The 20899-nt window shown below is 46.2% G+C and overlaps 1 protein-coding gene across 4 annotated transcripts in view; it reads left to right on the top strand.

Moving 5' to 3' along the window:
- The window catches only part of SHANK3 (SH3 and multiple ankyrin repeat domains 3), a 534820-nt gene that overhangs the window by 430746 nt on the left and 83175 nt on the right, over positions 1 to 20899 (top strand). For all 4 annotated transcript variants that reach the window (XM_059725576.1, XM_059725575.1, XM_059725577.1 and 1 more), the window contains one exon: positions 460 to 584. In XM_059725576.1, coding sequence (XP_059581559.1) covers positions 460 to 584 — 125 coding nt within the window. The remainder of the gene's footprint in view (positions 1 to 459; positions 585 to 20899) is intronic.

Below are 20899 nucleotides of genomic sequence, written 5' to 3'. Positions count from 1 at the left end.
GCGGAGGATGGAGGATGGATAAGGAGCTGCTCTGTGCTGAGGAGAGATTTCAGTTGGTGAGCGAAGGACTTTGATTCATACTAGGGAACATATTTCCTACTCAGATATATATTTAAACCTAAAGACCCCCGTGACCTCCTTTCTGTCAAAAGCTCCCTGTGCTGCCTGTGCAGTTGTAGAGGTGAACGTCACCTGGGGACCGTGTGGGGAGGTCTTTGGGGTAAACGAGGTTCTGGACGCCAGTACAGCGTCTACATGGAGAAACACCTTAGAGAACTAAACATGCAACCCTGGTTTATCTCAGGACTTGGAGCAGTGTGGGCTGTTTGGCAAGGACACCTGTCCACGTTTCCTGTGAGCCACTTAAGCTTCGGGAAAGAACTTTTCTAAACTTCACCAAACATACCGCTGGCTGCCCTCAGCTGACTTGTAACTGGAGGTCCCTGTCTTGTCTTTCAGCGGAGACTCCGATTGAGGAGTTCACCCCAACCCCCGCTTTCCCAGCTCTCCAGTACCTGGAATCCGTGGACGTGGAAGGTGTGGCCTGGAGAGCAGGACTCCGCACTGGGGACTTTCTGATAGAGGTAAGTCTAGAGGCTGAGGAGGGGGGGGGTGCCAACCAATATGTTATTCTGCACATGAGGAACATAAATCATGCTGGAAACTACCTCCTGCTGTAAAGCACTTTCAGGGCTAAGCATTACTCATTACTTAAATGTCTTGGAATATCCCTCCTGACTTGTCTGCTTGGGAAAATAAGTCAAAAACCTCCAAGCTTCTCCACCCGTGACAGTGCAGCCAGGGACAACGTGCAATCAGTGGTGCTTCATATTTCACCAGGAAGGAAACAGGCTGGCATGTCCCCTTCCACGAACCAGAGTCCTAGATTACTAAAAGTCAGAGACAGGAAAGATCTATTTGGTGTCCTTCCTGGAGACCGGTGCGGGATTGTTTATTACCAAACAGTAACTGGAGCTTTGTCCAGGCTGATTTGAAATTACAGCACAGACAGCAGCAGGATTGACCTGGCACAGTACTGTCCTGTTTCAGCATCTCTGTTGGGCTTGGGAAAGTCGTGGTCAGGCAGTTAGGGGGTAGCCGTGCACTGCTTTCACCCTGTGTGAGTGACACTTTTCCATGTGGCCTTTCCTGGTTATGTTGGTGCTATCATTCAGTGCTGCCATATATTGAACTATTAGAACAAAGGTAATATTATTACCCTTTGTTTTGATGTATAAGCAGACTGACATAATCCAGACCCACCTTGGGTAAACCCCGCTGACTAGTATAAAAACTGACTTGCCCTTCATGCCCATATACCTGAGTGTTGTATAGCAAGAGTTAGCACCCTGGAACCCAAACCCTTAGCCAGCGATAACGAGTTACCAAGTGCAAGAAGCATACTGAAGCATGGTCAGCATGTATTTAATACTTATATCACGTTACACGTAGAGGTCAGGCCAAGAAGAAGGGCAACACCCAGGGTGACTACTCTGCACATCAGCAGGGTGACTACTCTCACTTCCAGAGGCACTGCAGGAAAGGGGAGTTTTCAGGAGGGATTTGAAGGAGATCATGCATTCGTTCTGCAGCTGTTTGCAGGGTGGGGTCTCCCAAGCATGGGGGAGCATGTGGGAGAAATCATGGAGAAACTTGTTGGAACATTTAAATTCAAGGCCTGAGCTGAGAGCCTTGCAAAAGTGCTGGCTGTGCAGATAAACAGGGAAGACGGTCTTAGCCACATTATGCACAAAGTACCTTAAAGAAGGCACCAAGGAAGAAGTTGAGAGAGTTTTTTTCAAAGTGGAGGGAGATTAGGAGCTCTGTCTTAGTCATGTTGACCTTGACAGGATGCCTAATCATCCATGAAATGTCAGAGAGACAGGCTCAGATTTCTGTACGAGCAGAAGGCAATGGGTCTAAAGCAGCGAGGCAGAGTGGTGAGTCGTTCAATTTTGGTCTGTGAGTAAAATGAGTCAGGTAAGATACAGGAGGAGAAAAGACAGGCAAGGACAGGACTCTTTGGGATCCCCACAGAAACCTGCAGAGGGGCAGGAGGGAGGAAGTAGATCTTCCAGAGTACATACTGTAGACGTGATGAGGGAGACAGGAGAAACGCCATGAGAGGATAGGGTTATGGAGGCCAAGGGAGAGTAAAAGTTCAAGAAAGTTCTGGCCAGTTGTAGAAGGGAGCTGAAAGGTTAAGGAGGATGAGCATGAGCACTGGATCCACACAGGCTATTAAAGAGTGGGAAGTGTTGGGGGGGGGCAAAGAGAAGAAAAGTCCAAGTGACCTTCTCAGAGTTACTTTCATCCTGACTTCTCACATCAGGAACTTGGAGGTGAACCAAGCCAGGTACAGACATTACACTTGTACCAGTACAAGATCTGGAACCAGTCTATACCCAGAACAGAACAGAAGTTCAGTACATGCAGACTGGTTTAAAAATGGTGGAACCCAGTCAAAGATTTGCTCCCCACCCTCCTCACCTCCCCCAGGGCAAATGTATGTCCTGTTCGCTACCGATCTAAACTACGCCACTCACAGGAAACCACATACCTTAGATCAGTTCCTCCTCGGGCTTTTTCAGTGTCTGTACCTAGCCCCAGCGGTGGCACAAGGACTAGAATGCTGAATGTTTGCTCTGTGAAATAATGACCCACGCTGCAGTGGAAGAAGGAGCCGTAGGAAAAGGAGTCATGGAGAAGTAGGGCTGGGAGGGAGCTCCAGAGGTCACATCTAGTCCAACTCATGCCTGAGGCAGGTTCAGCCCTGTCCAAACCAGCCCAGACAAACCGCAATCTAAACTCTACATAAACAACTATAAACCCTGACCCAACACAGACCTAACACGCAAACCTGCCACAGGGAAACCACAGCAGCCACTGTCCTGCTCCTATGACATGTCAGTATATGCTCAAGAAATGCCAGGAAGAGGCTGTGCCCCCCATCCGCCCCACCCCAACCCTGGTTCAGAGGAAGGCAAAAATCACTGTCCATATCAATCTGACATGGGGTAAAATTCCTTTGTGGCCCTAAATATGGCAATTAACCTGATCCTGAGCAGAAGGGGCAAGACCCTCTGGTTTTTATCCCAGCAGAAGCACTGGCACACCCCAGTCGAAGTCCCCAGCCTTGGCTGCGGCCAACACCCAATACCTCCAGAAGGCTTAAAAACACTCTGACATATAGGAGAAAAGTGGGGCAGAGGGAACCAGCAAAGCCCAGAACCATGGCAAATCCTCATAGTCGAACATAGGCATAGTTACAGCTAGATCACCCCCAACCAGTGACTGTCCTACCCCTTGAACCCCTCCAGTATTGGACAGTGCCCACCATCCCTGGGCACCTGTCCCACCACCTCCCTGCTCTGACAGTGAAGAAGTGTTTCCTGAGATCCAATCTAAACCTGCTTTGCTGCAACTTTAAGCCATTGGTCTATGTCCTGCTCTCTGCAGCAAGAGAGCAAAGGTGCTTTCTCTCTTCTTTATGGCAGCCTTTCAAGTATTTGAAGACTGTTATCATGTTCACCCTTGAGTGCCTTTTCCACAAGCTGAACATGCCCAACTTCTTCAGCCTCTCCTCATATGACTTGCTTTCCAAACCCTTTTTGTTCTTTGTTGTCCACCTTTGAACCCTCTCTAAAATCTCCACTTCTGTTTCAAAATGCAGATCCCAAAACTTGCTCTAGACCAGGCCTAACCAGTGCTGAGTAGAGGCACTATCTCCTCCTGTGTGTTGCACCTCATGCTTCTGTTGATGCACCCCAAAACCTCATTCTCCTCTGGTGTGGCTGCATCACACTGCAGACTCATATTGAGTTTGTGATCTACCAAGACTCCCAGATACTTTTCCACAGAGCTGCCATCCAGCCAGAGGTCCCCCATTGTGTATTTGTGTTTTTCATTATTCTGCCCGAGGTGCAGTACCTGGCATTTGTCCTCATTAAACTTCATCCTGTTAGCCCTAGCCCAACTGTCCAATCTGTCGAGATCCTTCTGAATTGCACTCGTATCCTCCAGTGTGTTCACAATCCTGTGCAGTTTCATGTCATCTGTAACCTTGCTCCAAGAGCTTTCTATGCCAGCATCCAAATTGTTAATAAACGCGTTAAACAGCACCAGGCCCAGGACAGACCCCTGTGGGATGCCACGCGAAACCTCCTGCCATCCTGACATGGACCCTTTAATAATTACCCTTTGCTTGCAACTATTGAGACAGCTAAATGAAACTAGACAATAGGCTGAGTTTTTCCTTAAGTACCTGTCTGTAATTTGTGGAAAGAAAAAATGTGTTATGACGGAGGACTGGTTTGAAAGACGCGTGTTGGCTGCCCTATTCAGCCATCAGGTAAACATTGTTAGAATTTCTATAAACTTGTAATCGTTTTCTAACATCTGATATGATGTGATTCTAGCTTAAACCTCAATCTGCTTATAAAGACTTATTGATCACTGGACTGGAAGTTGGTGGGTGCCTAAGGATCAGTGTTCATGACCCAGTTGCATGCATTATGAACAGAGACAGTCTCAGCCAGTAAGACAGCCCTTCAGTGCTCCTAACGGAAAAGGTCCAACTTTCTAACACTGAGAAAAATTGTTCAAGGAATGTATTGGAAATAGGCATGAGTGAAATATGAGGTTTTTTACAACAAGTTTACCAGATGACCAATAAGTTTCAATTGCCTAAGGATCAGTGAATCACTTAAAAGGGCAGTTTTAAATAAAATCTAAGCCTCAGAAAGAGGAGCGAAGGCAGGAATTAGAAAAAAAAACACTGCTTTTTTCATCTGTGATATCTGCACATATAGCAAATACCATATTTACTCAAATGTAAGATGAGTTTTTTTCCCCACAATTAGCATGGGGAAGAAAGCCTCTTATCTTATTTGCATACCAGCGACACCTCACCCCCCGCCCCCTTTAAACACATTGTCTATCATTAAACTGCAGCTAGAAGTAATGTGCTAAGTTATGGAAACCAGCTTTGAAGCTGACTGAATGCAGCACATGCTGGATATGCCCATGAAACACCTGACCCACATTGGGCAAACACACTGATAAGAACTTCTTATGATGATGATGATGATAATGATGATGATGATGAAAGTATCAAAAACTTACAACCCTTCTTCCATCTGCTTATGTTGTTTTACAAAGAAAACTATATTAATTACAGGCCAACAAAACAATAAAGTATTTAAACTTAAAACAAGCTTCCATCATCTTATATTACCTTACAAAAACCGCATCAACTAAGGAGGAAAAGAAACAATAAGGTGTCAAAACTTAAAGCATGCTTCTACACGCCTCCAAAACTTCAACAAATAAGATCAACAGAAAACCTAGAAGATTTATACATTATCCCATGATTGCATTAATCCAGAGGCCTGGACACCTTTGTTTCTTAATACCGCATTATTCCCTGTTGCCTTCCAAGCTCATCTATTAATTCCTATCACCCCTTATCCCATATATGTCTTGTCTTAGCCCCTGTCATGGCTTCCCTAGCCAACCTGTGGCCAGCTGCTATAGCTCTGCCGCCTCTCAGGACTCATCCTTAGGGATCTACCTAAATCGTGCTGGTTTTTGCCTCCCACCACTGATTGGCCGAGGGGACCTGGTGGCCCTGCTGCTTGCTGCTGATTGGCCAAGGGGCCCCCGCGGCCCTGCTGCTCGCTGCTGATCAGCTGGGGGGGCAAAAACTGCAGCATATTTAAACCCACAGTTTTTGTCCCCCCGCTGATCACCAGCAAGCAGCAGGGCTGCTGCGGTCCCTCCGCCAATCAGTGGCAGGGGAATACATGGCAAAAAGAGCAAAATTATAGGAGTGGCTGTGCAGCGCACTTCTGGTGTGGTCTAGGTAGATCCCTACTCATCACCTTTTCATCCTCCTAAATCTACTAGGTATTGCCGTTCTTTTCTTTTCCATAAATTCATCACCTGCTCCTTACCTAGTTCTCTTGTGTCCCACCAGCAGCACCACCCCAGTTCATTCAAGCCCGAACGCAAGGTATCTTCTACCGACAAGTCCAGTTGTTACAAGACTAGTAAGCTTCTTGCCCTCCACAATGCTGCAAGAAAGCTCAGGACAGCACCCTGCACACAACCGCTTCTAGCCTGAGCTGGCTCTTAGCACCCAGGCTGCTTTGCCTGTCTGTCATGTGGTTGCCTCCACTCCCAATATGTGGATTGGGTCCATTGTGACCTGTTACCCCAGTTTTCCCATTCCTTCCCTTTTCCTCACCACCAGGCACTTTTTTGTATATTTAGTTTTGCCAACAGTGCCTTTTCATATTCATTTGTATGTCTCATTGCCTGTTCTAGGGACGTGGTGTCTCTTGCTAAGATATTAACATCATCCATGTACATCGTGCCTTTTGCTCATGGTCCCTTTCCTTCCGGCACACTCTCGATCACACGATCTATCCTGATCTTTTGCACCAGTAGCTGGATGGCGCAGATGAATATGTAGGATTCGCAACAGAGCACCCCTTTCTCACGCCTCATCTGGCCTTGACTTATTCCATTAGATGACCATTCACTTGTATCCTAGACCATGATCTTTTGTATAGTCTCAATCCAATTTAGAAACTTGGGGGGGGACCCCCATCTTGTTCAGACTGCCAGACAGGAACTCATTACTCAGTATTAACACTGGTCTAGGCTTATTGAGGATATGAGCAGGGGTATACAGGCATTCATGCCTGTGCTCCATGAGGTTGCAGAGAGTGGATTCCCCATCTTGGCTTGTCTGCATCTCACTTTTATAGGGATTTCAAGTTTTTGTTCAGCAATGGGATTTTTTCCATGCTCAGTTTTTAATTAGAGGTTGTTTCTTCTGGTTATCTCAACTTGAGGTCATTCCAGTGTATCTCCAATGAGCTCATTGCAGTGAAGTTGGTTATCTCAGAGTTGATATTTCAGTCTTGATCTTTGCCTTGAAGTATTGTGTCTTTAAAGCATTGTAGTTGGTATCTCTGCCTTGAAGTACTGTGCAGTTCAAATGGCAGGATATGCAAAATTCCTTCTTTGCACCTGATCACAGACAAGTTCTTCAGCCATCCATTAATTAGCTTAATTAGTTTACTGTCTGGTAACTTATACATTGGCGCCTTGTTGCTTACACAATCAGGTAAATCTTTTTCTGTTTTCATGCAAATAGTTACCATTCTTTCACCATTCACCCTCTCACACAGACTCACGTCCACGTGGCATACAAAGTTCATCTACTCATGTCAGGCAGGGAACAAGCACTAAATGGAGTTTTAGTTGTTCCTAAAATCATAGAGGTTTATCAATTCAATACTGTTATCATTTAAACATAATAACTAATATGCAAAAATTCATACTACAACATCTTGGTCATTATTTTATAATCTAGGTTCAGTAAGTGATTGGCCTCCAGTTCTGCAACTTTTCCCACTCTCCTTTCTTGTACAATGGCATTATTATTCCTGTGTCTATACCTGCCCCAGCTGCTCCCTCCAGGCACTCCTTGAACACCGCTAACAGGTCCCCAAAAGTCCTGTAAAATTGTGCTTGGAGCCCATCATTCCCTGGGTCCTTTCCTGTCTTGAAGGTTGACGTTGCCTCCCATAGTTGTTCCAGCATCCACACCTTCTCTAGCTGATGCCTCTCACTTCCCTCCACGCGCCCCTGTAAACACTGCCGGAAACGGGAATCAAGAGCTCCCTGATGCAGCACTCTGCCGGACTACAAATTTTGGTAAAACTCCTTCAGCGTGCTCAGTATCTCATCTGTCTTTGGTACCACGCTCCCCTCTCGTTCCACACTGCTGTGATACTTTTTTTCTCTCCTTTGGGTAAAGCAAGAGGACTATTCTTCTCTTTCCTCCACTCAGGCAGCCTTCACAAAGAAGATGTTTTTCTGTCCTTTCTCTCTCAACCCCTCTTCAGTAGGTTCTTCATGCCTCTAATTTCCTCTGCTACCAGGAACCCCTTCTCTGCTAATCGTAGGAGATGCTGCAAGTCTCTGTTGCAACCTTGTAAACCTCTTCTGCTTTTCCCAGGCCCATCTTTACCCCACATTCTGCAAACATATTTGCGTTCTTTCTTTAACATCTTCCCACCATCTCACTCTGCTTGTCCTGCATTTCATTCCTTGCATTGCTCCCCATTCTTCATAGTGGCTTCTATACCATCTGCACACTTGTTCATCTTCCAGTAGTCTCGTATATAACTTCCACTGCCCTCTCCTTGGTGTTCCTTGCGCCCCGCTCCCAGCACTGTCCTCAGTAGCAGGGAAGAAGACCGGTGTTCTCTCTGCCGCTTGGACTTTCCAGTCTGCAGACCCCAAAATGAAGTCTGTGCAGGACCATGAGCAGCCCACCGCATCTAATCTAGTAAACCTACACTCAGCGCTAGACACTGCCTTTTGGCTGTCCTGTAGTTTATGCTCCGCTGCCATCCTTGCCCGTATCTGTGAGGTCCTATCTAATCCTGAGGTGTCGCTCCCCATCCTATCTCCTTCCTCCAATATACAGTTAATCTCCAACCAGTGTTAGAGGCAGTGCTCCCAGTGGGAGACCACCAGGTCCTCTAAGAGGGCGCAGCTCGCCTCCCACGCAGCCGGTGCATAAACCTTGTTTTCTAAACCTTTCCCCTCCCTTCTCCGCAATCACACATAACCCTCTTCCCCCAGTTATCTCCTGATAGCTTATTAGCTGCAGCTGTGAACCTTTAATTAGTACCACCACACCTGTCACCCTGTTCTCGTTACTACCCGAACACATGGATGGGCCATGCTTGCATCTTCCTATCAGGTCTTTATACTCCCTCTGTCCCGAGATCCCTCATTCCCACAGGCTTATCACGTCTGCCTCCATCTGATCCAAATACTGCCCCCCTCCCCCATTTCACATGGCTGTGAGTGCTCCTTACATTAACTGATATTAGCATAACAATTGTATTTATCCAAGAAGTTACCCACCACCCTCCCGGACCAGTTTGTGCGCTGAGGTCCAGGTCTGGGCATTACTCCACTTTGATTCCAAACTTGAGACTGATCCTTCCTGCTCCTCATGTCTTCTTCCCCCTCCACCTTTTCTTTTCACCATGTCCGTCGCATGCGACAAACTTTGTATTGTGCCTTCTTCTAAGAGCTCTGCTCTGGCAGGGCTTTGGCTTCCCTCTGCAGGACCCAATGAACCTGAGTGCCATGGGGCTAGGAGTGGACTGGGGTGGGGGGACGACTTGAAAGGAGACTCCTGTTGTCTGTTCATCTCCTTTTCTTTCCTCCTGCATCTCTGCCTCCTCTCAAGCATGTGCCACTCTGGTTTCCACGTCATGCATCCTCCAAGCCACTCCATGTTGATGTCATCCTCCTCCTCCTCCTCTCTCTTCTTCCCCCACTCCCTACCTTTTTCCCTTCTCTTAGTGAGGCTAAGCCTTCCCACCTCCAGTCTTCCTTCCCCTAATCCTCCTATTGTGCCCCCCCTCGTTCTTTCTGATCCTTTCCCTGCCTCCATCTTTTCTACTCCTCTCATCCCTGCCTCTTCTGCCCCTCCCTGCCATTCTCTCTCTTTGCTCTTCCCTCCGCCTGTTCCTCCTGTCCTCCCTTCTTGCCTATTCCCTTTCCTGTCTCTACTGAGTCCACCCAGAGTAATACTGAGGCTGTCCAGGCCCCAGTCCATACCCTTCTGGGTCTCAGACCTTTTCCACATTCTCCACTCTTTTGCAGTGCCTCGATAGCCAACATCTTTTATCCTCCTCTTCAATAAAAGCTATGTACATCTTAATTGTCACTACTCTTTCTTGGGTCACCTCAACAGCCCCAAAATCAAAACGTGACAGGCCAGGATCTTCTCGACAATCCTTCTAGGTCTTCCAGAACTTTTGGTACGCTGTCTCATCTCTACATGTTACCTCCCAGTCCTCTCCATGGACCAAGACCTTGTAGTGGTGGAGAGGCTCATGTACCCCAGTGATCCTCAGAGCTATCTTGTCCAGAGTCTCGCGCTCCTCTCAGGGTCTTGCATGGTGAACAGGCCTGAGGGGAGCTTCCAGACAAACCACAGTCCAAACCCCAAGTCCTCAATGGCAGATCAGGTGAAAGAAGAGGTCAGGATCTCAATGACTGTAAAGACAAAGACGGCTGCAGCAAGCTGGAGGTCTCCTGTTGTCTAGGGATCTCCCTTACCACTGGGCTCAGATCTTCACCTTGTTGAGACTGTGGCGTTGCTCTTTCCACGCACCAGCTTCCTCACATTAACAAGGTCCTTCTCAAACCTTGATCATGTACTGACTAAACTAGCAAAGAGGACAAGATCTTTCTCCTTGGTGGCTTCAGTGCCAGAGTTGGGCGTGAGTGGCACCGCTGGGAAGGGAGGAGTAGGGAAAGCCAACTCCAATGGCATCTTTCACTTGAGCAAACGCATGGAGCATGGTCTTGTCATCACAAACACCGTCTTCAGACAGAGTGACAAATACAAGACCACCTGGAGGCACCCTCCTTCTGAGCACTGGCACCTCCTCGACTATGTTATTGTTAGGGCCCGTGGTCGAATGGATGTCTGTAGCACGTGAGCCGTGCACGGAGCCAATGACTGATGGACAGATCACCATCTTGTCATCCAGTTTGCTCCAAAACATCAAAAACAATATGAAGGACTCTCAGCACCAAATTTCTTTAAGACCCAAAGGTCTGTAAGGATCTTCAAGAGTGCCTCCATGGAAAGCTCTCTGCCCCGTCCTGATTTAAGGGTGGAGGGAAATGTTTTGCAATGAAGGACTTGACGCTTAATTGGTTATGTTATCAAGATTGAGAGACAACTTGGTTAAAGTACTTTTGCTGTGAGAAGAAGCCCACAACTAGAGGGCTGCTGAATCTAGCAGGGAAAGGTAGATCCACAGCTGGAAGCTGGAGCCAGATCATTTAAATTAGAAGCAAAGCACGTTTTTAACAGAGGGTAGTTAAATGGCCATTGAACTCACTGTCTAAGGAAATGGTGGGTTTTTCTCTCTCTTGATTGCTTCACATCCAGACTGGAAGTCCTTTCTGGAGGTATCCTGCAATCAAACTCCAGTTATCTGACTCCTTACAGGAATAAAAGAGGAAAGTCTTTAGCCCTTATTGTACAGCAGGCCAGAGTGAATTTTCTAGCAATCCCTTCTGCTCTCAGAAGCTGTGACTGTGAATATTGGTTACTGGTATGGGCACTTGTACATTGGCTAATTCTTTGTCTATTATGTTCATTTCTGTGGTCCCTTCACCTTACAATTAAATCGTAGGCTGATTTCTTGCAGATACTGTAGTCAGAATGATTTGAAGGAAGAGAGGGAAGCAGGGTTATAGATCAATTCAAATACACGTCTGATCCTTACTCAAAAACTTGTCTCTGGATGCCAGATCCCTAGCCACTTATCATCATCTTCAAGCTCCCCTTTTTGGGGACGTTAATTGATTGGAAGGTCACCCCAAAACTCGAAGCACATCTGAATAACGTCAGCTTCCTGGAGCCCTGCCAGACTGGCTTTCATCCTGTGTGTAGCACAGGGACTGCTGATAGCCCTGGTCAGTGATCCTCATCACTGGAGATCAACCGGAGAGATTGTGTCCTGTGGATCATACTAGCTCTACCTTTGGCACAGTTGCCCATGAGGTTATGATAAAGCATTGATATAACCTCGTGGGTGTTTGTGGGTGAAGCAACTGAATCTGAATCCAGACAAAGGTGGAGGTGATGGCGTTGGCAGACTACTTGACTCTGGAGTGGTGGCGGAGGGGATTGGGGTCCCCATCACTGATGGGGTTCAGCCTCCTCTGCTCACTCACACTCATGGCCTCGCGGTGCTCCCTGCTCCAAGCAGGACCAGCCCCAACTACATCATCCCAACCAAGGCTTTGTCCACCTGGGTCCTAAAAACCTCCAAGGATGGAGATTCTGCTGCCTGTCTGGATAACCTGTTCCAGTGCTTCACTACTCTCCAAGTAAGGAAGTTCTTCCTGATATCTAACCTAAACTTCCCTTGCTGCAGCTTGGGACCATTGCTCCTTGTTTCTGAGTTTCATAGTTGTTAGGGTTGGAAGGGACCCCAATAGATCATCCAGTCTGACCTCCTGCCCTCGGCAGGAACGGGTGCTTGTCCAGTCCCCTTTTAAAGACCCCAAGGTAAGGGAGAGCGCCACCTCCCTTGGAAACCCATCCCAGATTCTGGCAACCCTTACCATAAAGAAGTTCCTCCTGAAGTCCAGCCTAAATCTGCTGTCTTTTAGTTTGTGGCCATTGTTCCTGGTTACCCCAAGGGGCGCCCTGGTAAACACAGCATCTCCTGTTCCTTGCTGGCCCCTCCCGATGAATTTGTAGACAGCCACAAGATCCCCTCTCAGCCTTCTCTTACAGAGGCTGAAGAGATCCAGGTCTCTCAGACTCCCCTTGTAGGGCCTTATGTTTATTGATTGATGGGCAAAAACAAGCTTCATTGCTGAGGATAAGCATCATCTTATGGATAAGCCTCTTCTGCCAGGAGCGGTCTTGGCCTGCTCCTCCACAGCCAGGGAGGGAAATGCCCCTTCGGCCTTCCACCAGGCAAGCGTCTTGGTACGTGCAGCAGTCCCACAGCGGTGAACAGTTACCCTTTCCAGTTCCTTCCAGTTACATTTTTTATTTATGGGTGGCTGGTAAACGTGATCTTAAGATTGTAAGCAAGGATTCCTGATTGGCTTTATTTAAACTTCTTTTTTCTCACTGCAGTCTTCAAAGCTGGGTCAGACTAGATCCTTCCTTGTGGTTATGAAAGGTGTCACTTAATTGGGGATGCATATCTTTTGCAGCAGGAGACTTCTTTATTTTCCTTATTTTATACTACTGTGAACACATCTGCGCATGCTGATTTAAGACACTTTAGCCCAATTTAAGGCACATTAAGAGCATGCATCTACATGTGCCCTTAATGTGCCTTAAAATGGCAATTTTAGGCTATGCGTGCTAAAATGTGATACCTGCAAAAGTAGAGATCAAATTTTGGTGCAAATAGCTAAAGTGCATTAATGCACATGTAGGCATGAATCTAAATCAGCTTAATGTGCATTAAATTTAGGCACACCTAGATGCATATGTAGACATGCCCACGTCTCACAATTTATCTAAACATTTTAACAACAATCCATTTAATACTTCATGTAGTTGCTATTGCAGCTTTCTGTATCTGGGTCCGGACAGATTTCAGCACTAGGATTTTGGCTTCCCTTGCAGTACAAATGCAGGTTTCCGTTACGCGAACCTGCCTGACACTGTCGTCTGGCTGTCTGCTTTGAGTCTCGTACGCATAGAGGAGGCCCACACGTGTCACAACCGTTTCAGTTCTCTGGTAGCCACATATGACACAAATGTTAGTTCTCTGCTTACACAGCCACTGAGAACAGTCCGGCTCCATCCTCTTTGGATCCACTCTTCAGGGAGTTGAAAGCTGCTATTAAGTCCCCCCTCAGTCTTTTCTTCCTCAGATAAAGAAGCCCAGTTCCCTCAGCCTCTCCTCACAAGGCCTGTGTCCAGGCCCCCCAACCATTTTCATTGCCTTCTGCTGGACTCTCTCCAATGTGTCCACATCCTTGCTGTCATGGGGGCCCACAGCTGGACTCAGGACTCCAGATGTGTCCTCCCCAGTGCTGAATAGAGGGGAAGAATCACTGCCTTCGATCTGCTGGCAGCTCTCCTACCAATGCAGCCCAGGATGCCATTCACCGCCTTGGCACCAAGGGCACACTGCTGGCTCCTGTTCAGCTTCTTGTCCACTGTCCCCCCAGGTCGTTTTCTGCAGAGCTGCTTCGTAAGTATGTGGAGTAGGTGGAGACTTTTGACAGTCATTGGTTTAAGGCATCCAGTGATTCACCTGCAATTTCCATTCAGCCCAGTGCTTCAGCACCCTCCTAATGAGAAAGTTTTTTCCTAATATCCAACCTAAACCTCCCTTTCTGCATCTTGAGACCATTGTTCCTTGTTCTGTCACTTCAATCTGGGTGAAGTTCTTAGCCTGGGGAGTGGTACACAAATCATCTGCATAAATAACGTTTCTCATGCCTGGATGAAATAGTTGAAGGTTGGTGTAGATGTTAAACAGTATAGATGCAAATGTCCGCCTTTGAGGTGTGCCATTCCTTGGTTTTCACTATCAGCTCCACTTCTTACATAACAATGTAGAACCAGCAGTTTTCCAACAAGAATCATATTATTTGTAATAGTTGGGAATCTTTTGTTGTATCATATATATATTTTAAAGGAGCCTCCAATGGTTTACAGCGTCATAAGCTGCTGATGGGTACAGCTATGGCACCAGTTATCATCTCCTTTTTTAAGCCATCTTCGATACGCTGGGTGATGTTTAATAATTGAATGATATGTAATTGAATGATATGTAATTTCCCTAGTCAGAAGCTAGCTTGCTTGGCGGTGAGATGTTCTTTGACATCCAGTGACAACTAGTTTAAAGTAAGGCATTCGAAGAGTTTGTCAAGGTGACAAAGTAAGGTTATAGGTCTGAAGTTCTTTGGATCTAAGGGATCTTTCCCTGTGTTTAGGAGTGGTACAATATGCGCTTGCCACCACGTCTTGAGTACTTTGTGTGGTCACGCACATGGTACAGCAGGAGTAGTCAGGGCCTTGTCATTGGCCTGAAGTGTTTTATTTGTTCTGTGTGAGTATCATCAAGGCTGGTGGTTTTGCCATCTTTAAAAGTGTTTATTGTAGCTGTTAATTCAGCCATTGTAAAATGTACCCCAAAGTGATAAACCTCCTGGCTGTCTTTTCTCTTGGTTCAAATCTTGGGTTGCTTATTTGCTGCCCTCCCATTTTCAATGAGTTGATCTGCAATCTGATTTTCAGTGACACTGTTCTTTCTTTTTTGAGGTCATTGCTAAGTTGCTGGATGGTTGTCCATACTTTTTCACTATTGTATGTCATATCCACAATCTCAGCAAGGTTCAGCCATGACTTTCTTTGTTCGTCTACTAGTATAGCAACCAGTTCTTCTTCTGCAGTGATAGTTTCATCAGCAAACAGGTCTGCTTCATACACCCTGTGGTATTGTATGTATCTATCACCTGATTCTGGCATTAGTCCTGGTGTACAGGTCATTCTGCAAACCTCTTGCAATAGGTCTGTTTAAGACACTGTGGGCACATCTACACAAGACGCTAAATATGCAGTAGACTAATTCTACCGCGCATTAGTGCGTCACAGCAAAAGCCATGCTAATGCAGTAATGCATGGTAGAATTAGTCTCCTGCACCTTAGTGTAAAAAAAACCCCATGCGCCGGGTTTTACATACGCATTAAATGTAGCACCTGTTATTACAGGTATTAAATGTAATGCGGAGACGTGCCCAATGTAACATTTTTACAAGCTGTTAATAGGCTTTTTGGTATTGGTTCATAGATTCATAGATTGTGAGGCTAGAACAGACCTCGGGAGATCACTGGGTCCAGCCCCCTGCATCAGGCAGGAAAGATACTTGGGCGTCAGGTGACCCCAGCAAGGTGACCGTCCAGTCTCCTCTTGAAGATTTCCAGGGTAGGCGATTGCACCAGCTCTGGAGGGAGCCTGTTCCACAGTCTGGACACCCTGGCTGTGAAGGAGTTTTTCCTAATGTTGAGCCTGAATCAGTCTTCCAGGAGTTTGTGACCATTCTCTTAGTTTTCCCCAAGAGTGCCCTGGTGAACAGTTGTTCACCAAGCCCTGGATGTATGCACCAGATATAGCAGTAAGCCGCATCAAGTCCCCTGTCAGCCTTCTCTTTTTCAGGCTGAAGAGTGCCAGGCCCTCAGCCTTTCCTCATACGGTATGCCATGCAAGTCTCTGATGGCTCTTCTCTGGACTCTCTCAAGCTTTGACACGTCCTTGTTGAAGTGCGGCGCCCAGTACTGGGCACGGTACTCCAGTTGCAGTCTCACCAATGCCAAGTAGAGTGGAAGAATCACTTCCCTAGTTTTGCTGGAGATGCATCGATTGATGCACGCCAGGGTATTATTTGCCCTGTTGGCTACAGCGTCGCTCTGCCGGCTTATGTTCATACTGTGGTCTGTTATTACTCCCAGGTCCCATTCATTCGTGGTGCTGGTGTGTAGGGGATTTTTTGTCCCCAGGTGGAGCACTTTACATTTCTCGATGTTGAACTTCACCTGGCTCCGATCCGCCCAACTTGCTAGCCTGTCTAGGTCCGCCTGCATCTGCAGCCTATCTTCAAGCATGACCACGCTTCCCCATACCTTGGTGTCATCCGCGAACTTGGCCAGTGAGCTCTTCACCCCCACATCCAAATCATTGATAAAAATGTTGAAAAGCACTGGACCAAGCACCGACCCCTGTGGGACACCACTGGCCACTTCTTACCAAGATGACACGGATCTGTTCATTAGGACTCTTTAGATCCTACCCCGCAACCAGCTCCCCACCCAGCTAACTGTCTCACAGTTAAGCTCACAGTCCTCCAATTTTTGTCACAAGAACATCATGGGATACTAGATCAAAGGCCCTTTGGAAGTCAAGGTATACAGTGTCAACCTCCTCTGCCTTATCCAGGTGGTGAGTTACCTGATTGTACAAGGAGATGAGGTTGGTAAGACAAGACCTGCCCTCAACGAAGCCATGCTGGCTGTCATTCAGAATCCTACCTTCTGCAAGCCTATCGCATGTAGACTTCTTGGTGAATTTTTCCAGGATTTTCCCTGGGATAGAAGTTAGGCTGATTGGCTGATAGTTACATGGGTCCTCCCTCTTCCCTTGCTTGACGATGGGCACAACACTGGCCCTCTTCCAGTCCTCAGGGACCTCTCCGGAGCACCACAAATTCTGGAAAAGTTTCACCAGAAGTCCCACGATGACTTCAGCCAGCTCCTTCAGCACCCTCGGATGAAGTTCATCCAGTCCTGCTGACTTATATATGTCTAATTTTTTTCAAATGTTCACATACCAGTTCTATGGTAATAGTAGGAAGGCAGTCATTCCTACCCTGCTCCATCTGTACCCTAGCTGGCATGGTTTTCCCCTTGGCCCGGTGAAATACCAAAGCAAAGTAGTCATTCAGGAGTTTAGTTTTCTCCTGAGTTGTTGAGCATTGACCCCACACTCCCATTTGCTTTCCTCCTGTTCCCTACATACCTAAAGAAGAACTTCTTGTTGTCCTTGATCCCCATTGCTAATTTTAATTCAGCTGCCACCTTAGCCCTTTGAATCTGTTCCCTACAAGTGCAGGCCATTATTGTATAGTCCTCCATGGGGCATGCCCAAAGCTTCCCTTGTTTGTACGCCTCTTTCTTCCTTCTTAAGAGGACCGTGATATCCTTGTTTAGCCAAGAGGGCTTTCCGGCCCTTTTGTTACCTTTCCTCCATGTGGGAATGGATTTCCTTTGTGCTTTGAGGAATGACCACACTTCATGCACTCCTTTCACCTTCGGCCCCTGGTCCCACAGCACTTTCCCTAGTAGTGACCTGAGTTTGTTGAAATTTGCCTCTGGTTGGCTCATGCACCTCCTGAGTCAGGAAAGGCTCCTTGATACAGGTCAGAAAGGAACGCAACTGATCCCACTTGACAAAGTGTACCTTCCAAGAGATACCTGGATGATTGAAGTCATCCATGACGACCATGACCTGTGCTTGTACGGCCTCTGCCAGTTCTCAGACGAGTTCCTCCCCCTGGTTTGGTGGTCTGTAGTAGATACCTACAGTTAGGTCTCTCTAACCCCTGCCCCCACGCCCCCACGCAGTTTGATCCAGCGGGTTTCAAGCTGTCTTTCTTTGGAGCAAATGTTGACCTCCAAGGTGGCGTACTGCTTCTTCACGTAGAGAGCTACACCTCCACCTTTCTTCCCTACTCAATCCCTTCTATGAAGGGCATAGCCCTCCATGGGTATGCACCAATTGTGTGAGGAGCCCCACCAGGTCTTCATAATCCCTACTAGATCATAATGCCCACCAAAGAGCAGGAGGGCTAGCTCTTCCTGCTTGTTCCCCATGCTCCTGGCACTGGAGTACAGGCACCCGAGTCCTGCTGCTGAGGCCCTCAACTCCTGTCACGCTGATGGAAAACTACTCCCTCAGCTCCCACAAGAGTGGCTCTTCTAGTGTCCCTATCTACAGAGCTTGCTTGTAGTGTTTACTATGGCAGTAGTGAGTTGTTCAGTGGAATTATCCCACTTTGCTTTCTTGAAGTTGAAGCAATGCTGGAAGGGAACTTCTACATCTTCTCATGTCCATTACATAAATTAGATGTTTTTCCAGAATCATGCACTAGCAATGGCTCTCTCCATTGCTGCAATGAGATCCTCCTTCATATAGGTCTCACTAAGGCATAAGCAAATAAGCAGGTGCTCCATGATCTATACGTCACTGCACTTGTATATATTTATGTCATTAGACTAGCTCTACTTGATTGTGTTTGCTTTTGATCTTCCAGTTTACATGCACAGGTGGTTCAGGCATCACCATGTTGACCAGTCTGTATCAGCCCCCCTGGGAAGGTCCTTCTGGGGTTCAGCTCCATTTCAGGGCATCTGGTTGCACATAATCTTTCCTTCTGTAACTTCAGTCATGCCCCGTCAGGCATCGTGTCCAAGGGTACAATACTGGTCACAAAACTCTTCGGCACTTTAAGCCATTTAGTTACTTCTGTAGGACCACAGAGTGGATGCTGGGGTCTTCCACCTACAGTGATCTTTCTTTTTGGCTCGCTGTCTTTCTGCTGGTACCAGGTGATACAATGGCAGCCAGTAAATACAGGTTTTCCTTTGGTGTTGGCTTTAGACATCCTGGTATTTCATGGTAGTTGTCATTTAGAACTGGGTCTAGTTTCTTGGCATGAGCTGTCCATTCCCACACTGGACATGCATACTGTGCAGTGAAGTAACACAAGACAATAGCAGTGGTTCATTGTGTAGCTGGGTTCACTCCCCACTTTGAGGTGACCGACTTTTGAGATATGTTGTTGAAGACTCTGCCTTTCCCTTTCATCTTCTCCACACGTGCTTTGAAGGTAAGTGTTCAGTCCAGTGCAACCCCCACGTACACCGGGTTCAGGTGATTAGTCAGTGGGATTCCATCCCAGGTGATGTTTAATTTCTGCTTGGCTTGGCATACGTGAAAGGCTGTGACCTGCATCTTTGATTTGTAAGATGATTGGTATGTGCTATGAATGGGGAATAAGTCCCACAATGGCCTTGTTACAGAATCCAGCTGTGTTACTAGCAAATGCCAGGTCAGGGTCCAGTGGCTACTATCAGAGGAATTGGGAAGCTTTGGATCATGAATGAGCCCTAAATGATGCGCCTCTGCCCATGCTTTGGCCCATTCCCCATCTTTATTGGTTGTGTTGTATCCCTGGTTGACTCTACTACTGTTAAAGTCACCCATAGTCACTCATGTTTTGTCATGGCTGCGGTCTGATGGACTTGTAAAATTAAAGGTTTTGTTCAATGGCTTGTAGACTGATGTGATATAAATTCCACAGGTATCTATTGCTAGAGTTGCAAAGTTTTCATCATCAGTCATAGCTGTTACATCGATGACGAGGTCAGGTTTAACAAAGATTTCACTGTCACAATGTTCTCTCAAAGGTCAGCTTCATCCCTGACATCTGGGGGCAGTTACCATTTGTCCCTCAGTGTGTCACTTGAAGACATAGTACTTGGCAATCCGTGTCAGCACAAAATTTGGCAAAATTCCTTGTTTAATGACTGAAAGCCTTTCAGCATTCTTGTTTGTACCAGCCCTAATAGGGACTTTTCATGATGCTTATGATGACTTTGTGTAGCTTTGATCATAGCTGATTATGACATAGATATCCAAGCGCGTAAATCAGGTTCATGGTGTGATAGATGCAACACTTTGGGTAAAAAGGGACATATCTAATAACACCTTTTATACGGTGTACATATCAATAGCATGAGCCTTGGTAGTAAGCAAGAGGAGCTGGATATACTCATGGATGAGAAGAAATACAATCTGGCCAGCATCACTGTAACTTAGTGGGATGGGCCTTAAGACTAGAACACTAAATTAGCAGTTATAATGTGTTCCAAAATGAAACACAGCATTACCTGCTCAGAGTCAAAGATGACTCAGAATTACTAATGAAAATAGATGATAACTTCTTATTATGGACAAGCCTGCACCAAACATGGGTAATTCAGTATTTGACTTCTTTCTGATGGAGAAAGCAGATCTAAATGGTAACATAAAAAATAGCAGTTGTCTAAATACCAGTGATCACAGTCTAATTTATTATTATATAGAGACAAATATGGCACCAATCTGTAATTTGCATATCAAGAACATTAGGGGGGCAATTTTCCAAAGCTTAAAGCAGTTGTAGACTGGGATGATAAACGAAACATGAAGTGTCAGCTAGGAACATCCTACTTGATGTGCAAAAAAACACATGTTTGGAAAAAAATTGTGCTGGGTAAGAATCTATCCTGGCTGAAAAGAGTTTTCAAACTGGTTATAAAACTTTAAAAAGTATAAGAGGATTAAGGAGTACATGTGATAAATATAAATTAAAACTTGTAGGCAATGGATAAGGGAAGCTAAAGGAATCAGTAAAATATCAATGCCTGATAAAAATAATCTTTTTAATGTATTAGGAGTAAGAAAATCTAAATTCATATAGGCTGATTGTGACATGTAGATGGCAAATTGTAAATAGTGATGTAGAAAAGGCAGAAATGTTGAATAGCTATTTCTGTTCTGAATTTGGAACAAAGCAGGAGAATGTATCCATCCCATATGATGTTATGGATAGAACAGAAAGTTTACCATCTGTAACCAAGAAGAATGTGAGACAGCATCTGCTAAAATTAAACATTTTCAGATCAACAGGCCCAGACAACTTACACCCGAGTTTTAAAGGAACTAGCTGAAAAGTTCTGTGAACGACTGGTGTGAAT

Source organism: Alligator mississippiensis, chromosome 4 (assembly GCF_030867095.1).
Source record: "Alligator mississippiensis isolate rAllMis1 chromosome 4, rAllMis1, whole genome shotgun sequence".
Lineage (NCBI taxonomy): Eukaryota > Metazoa > Chordata > Crocodylia > Alligatoridae > Alligator > Alligator mississippiensis.
The sequence above is the reverse complement of the archived record's forward strand: the minus strand, read 5'-3'. Positions and strand labels throughout refer to the sequence as shown.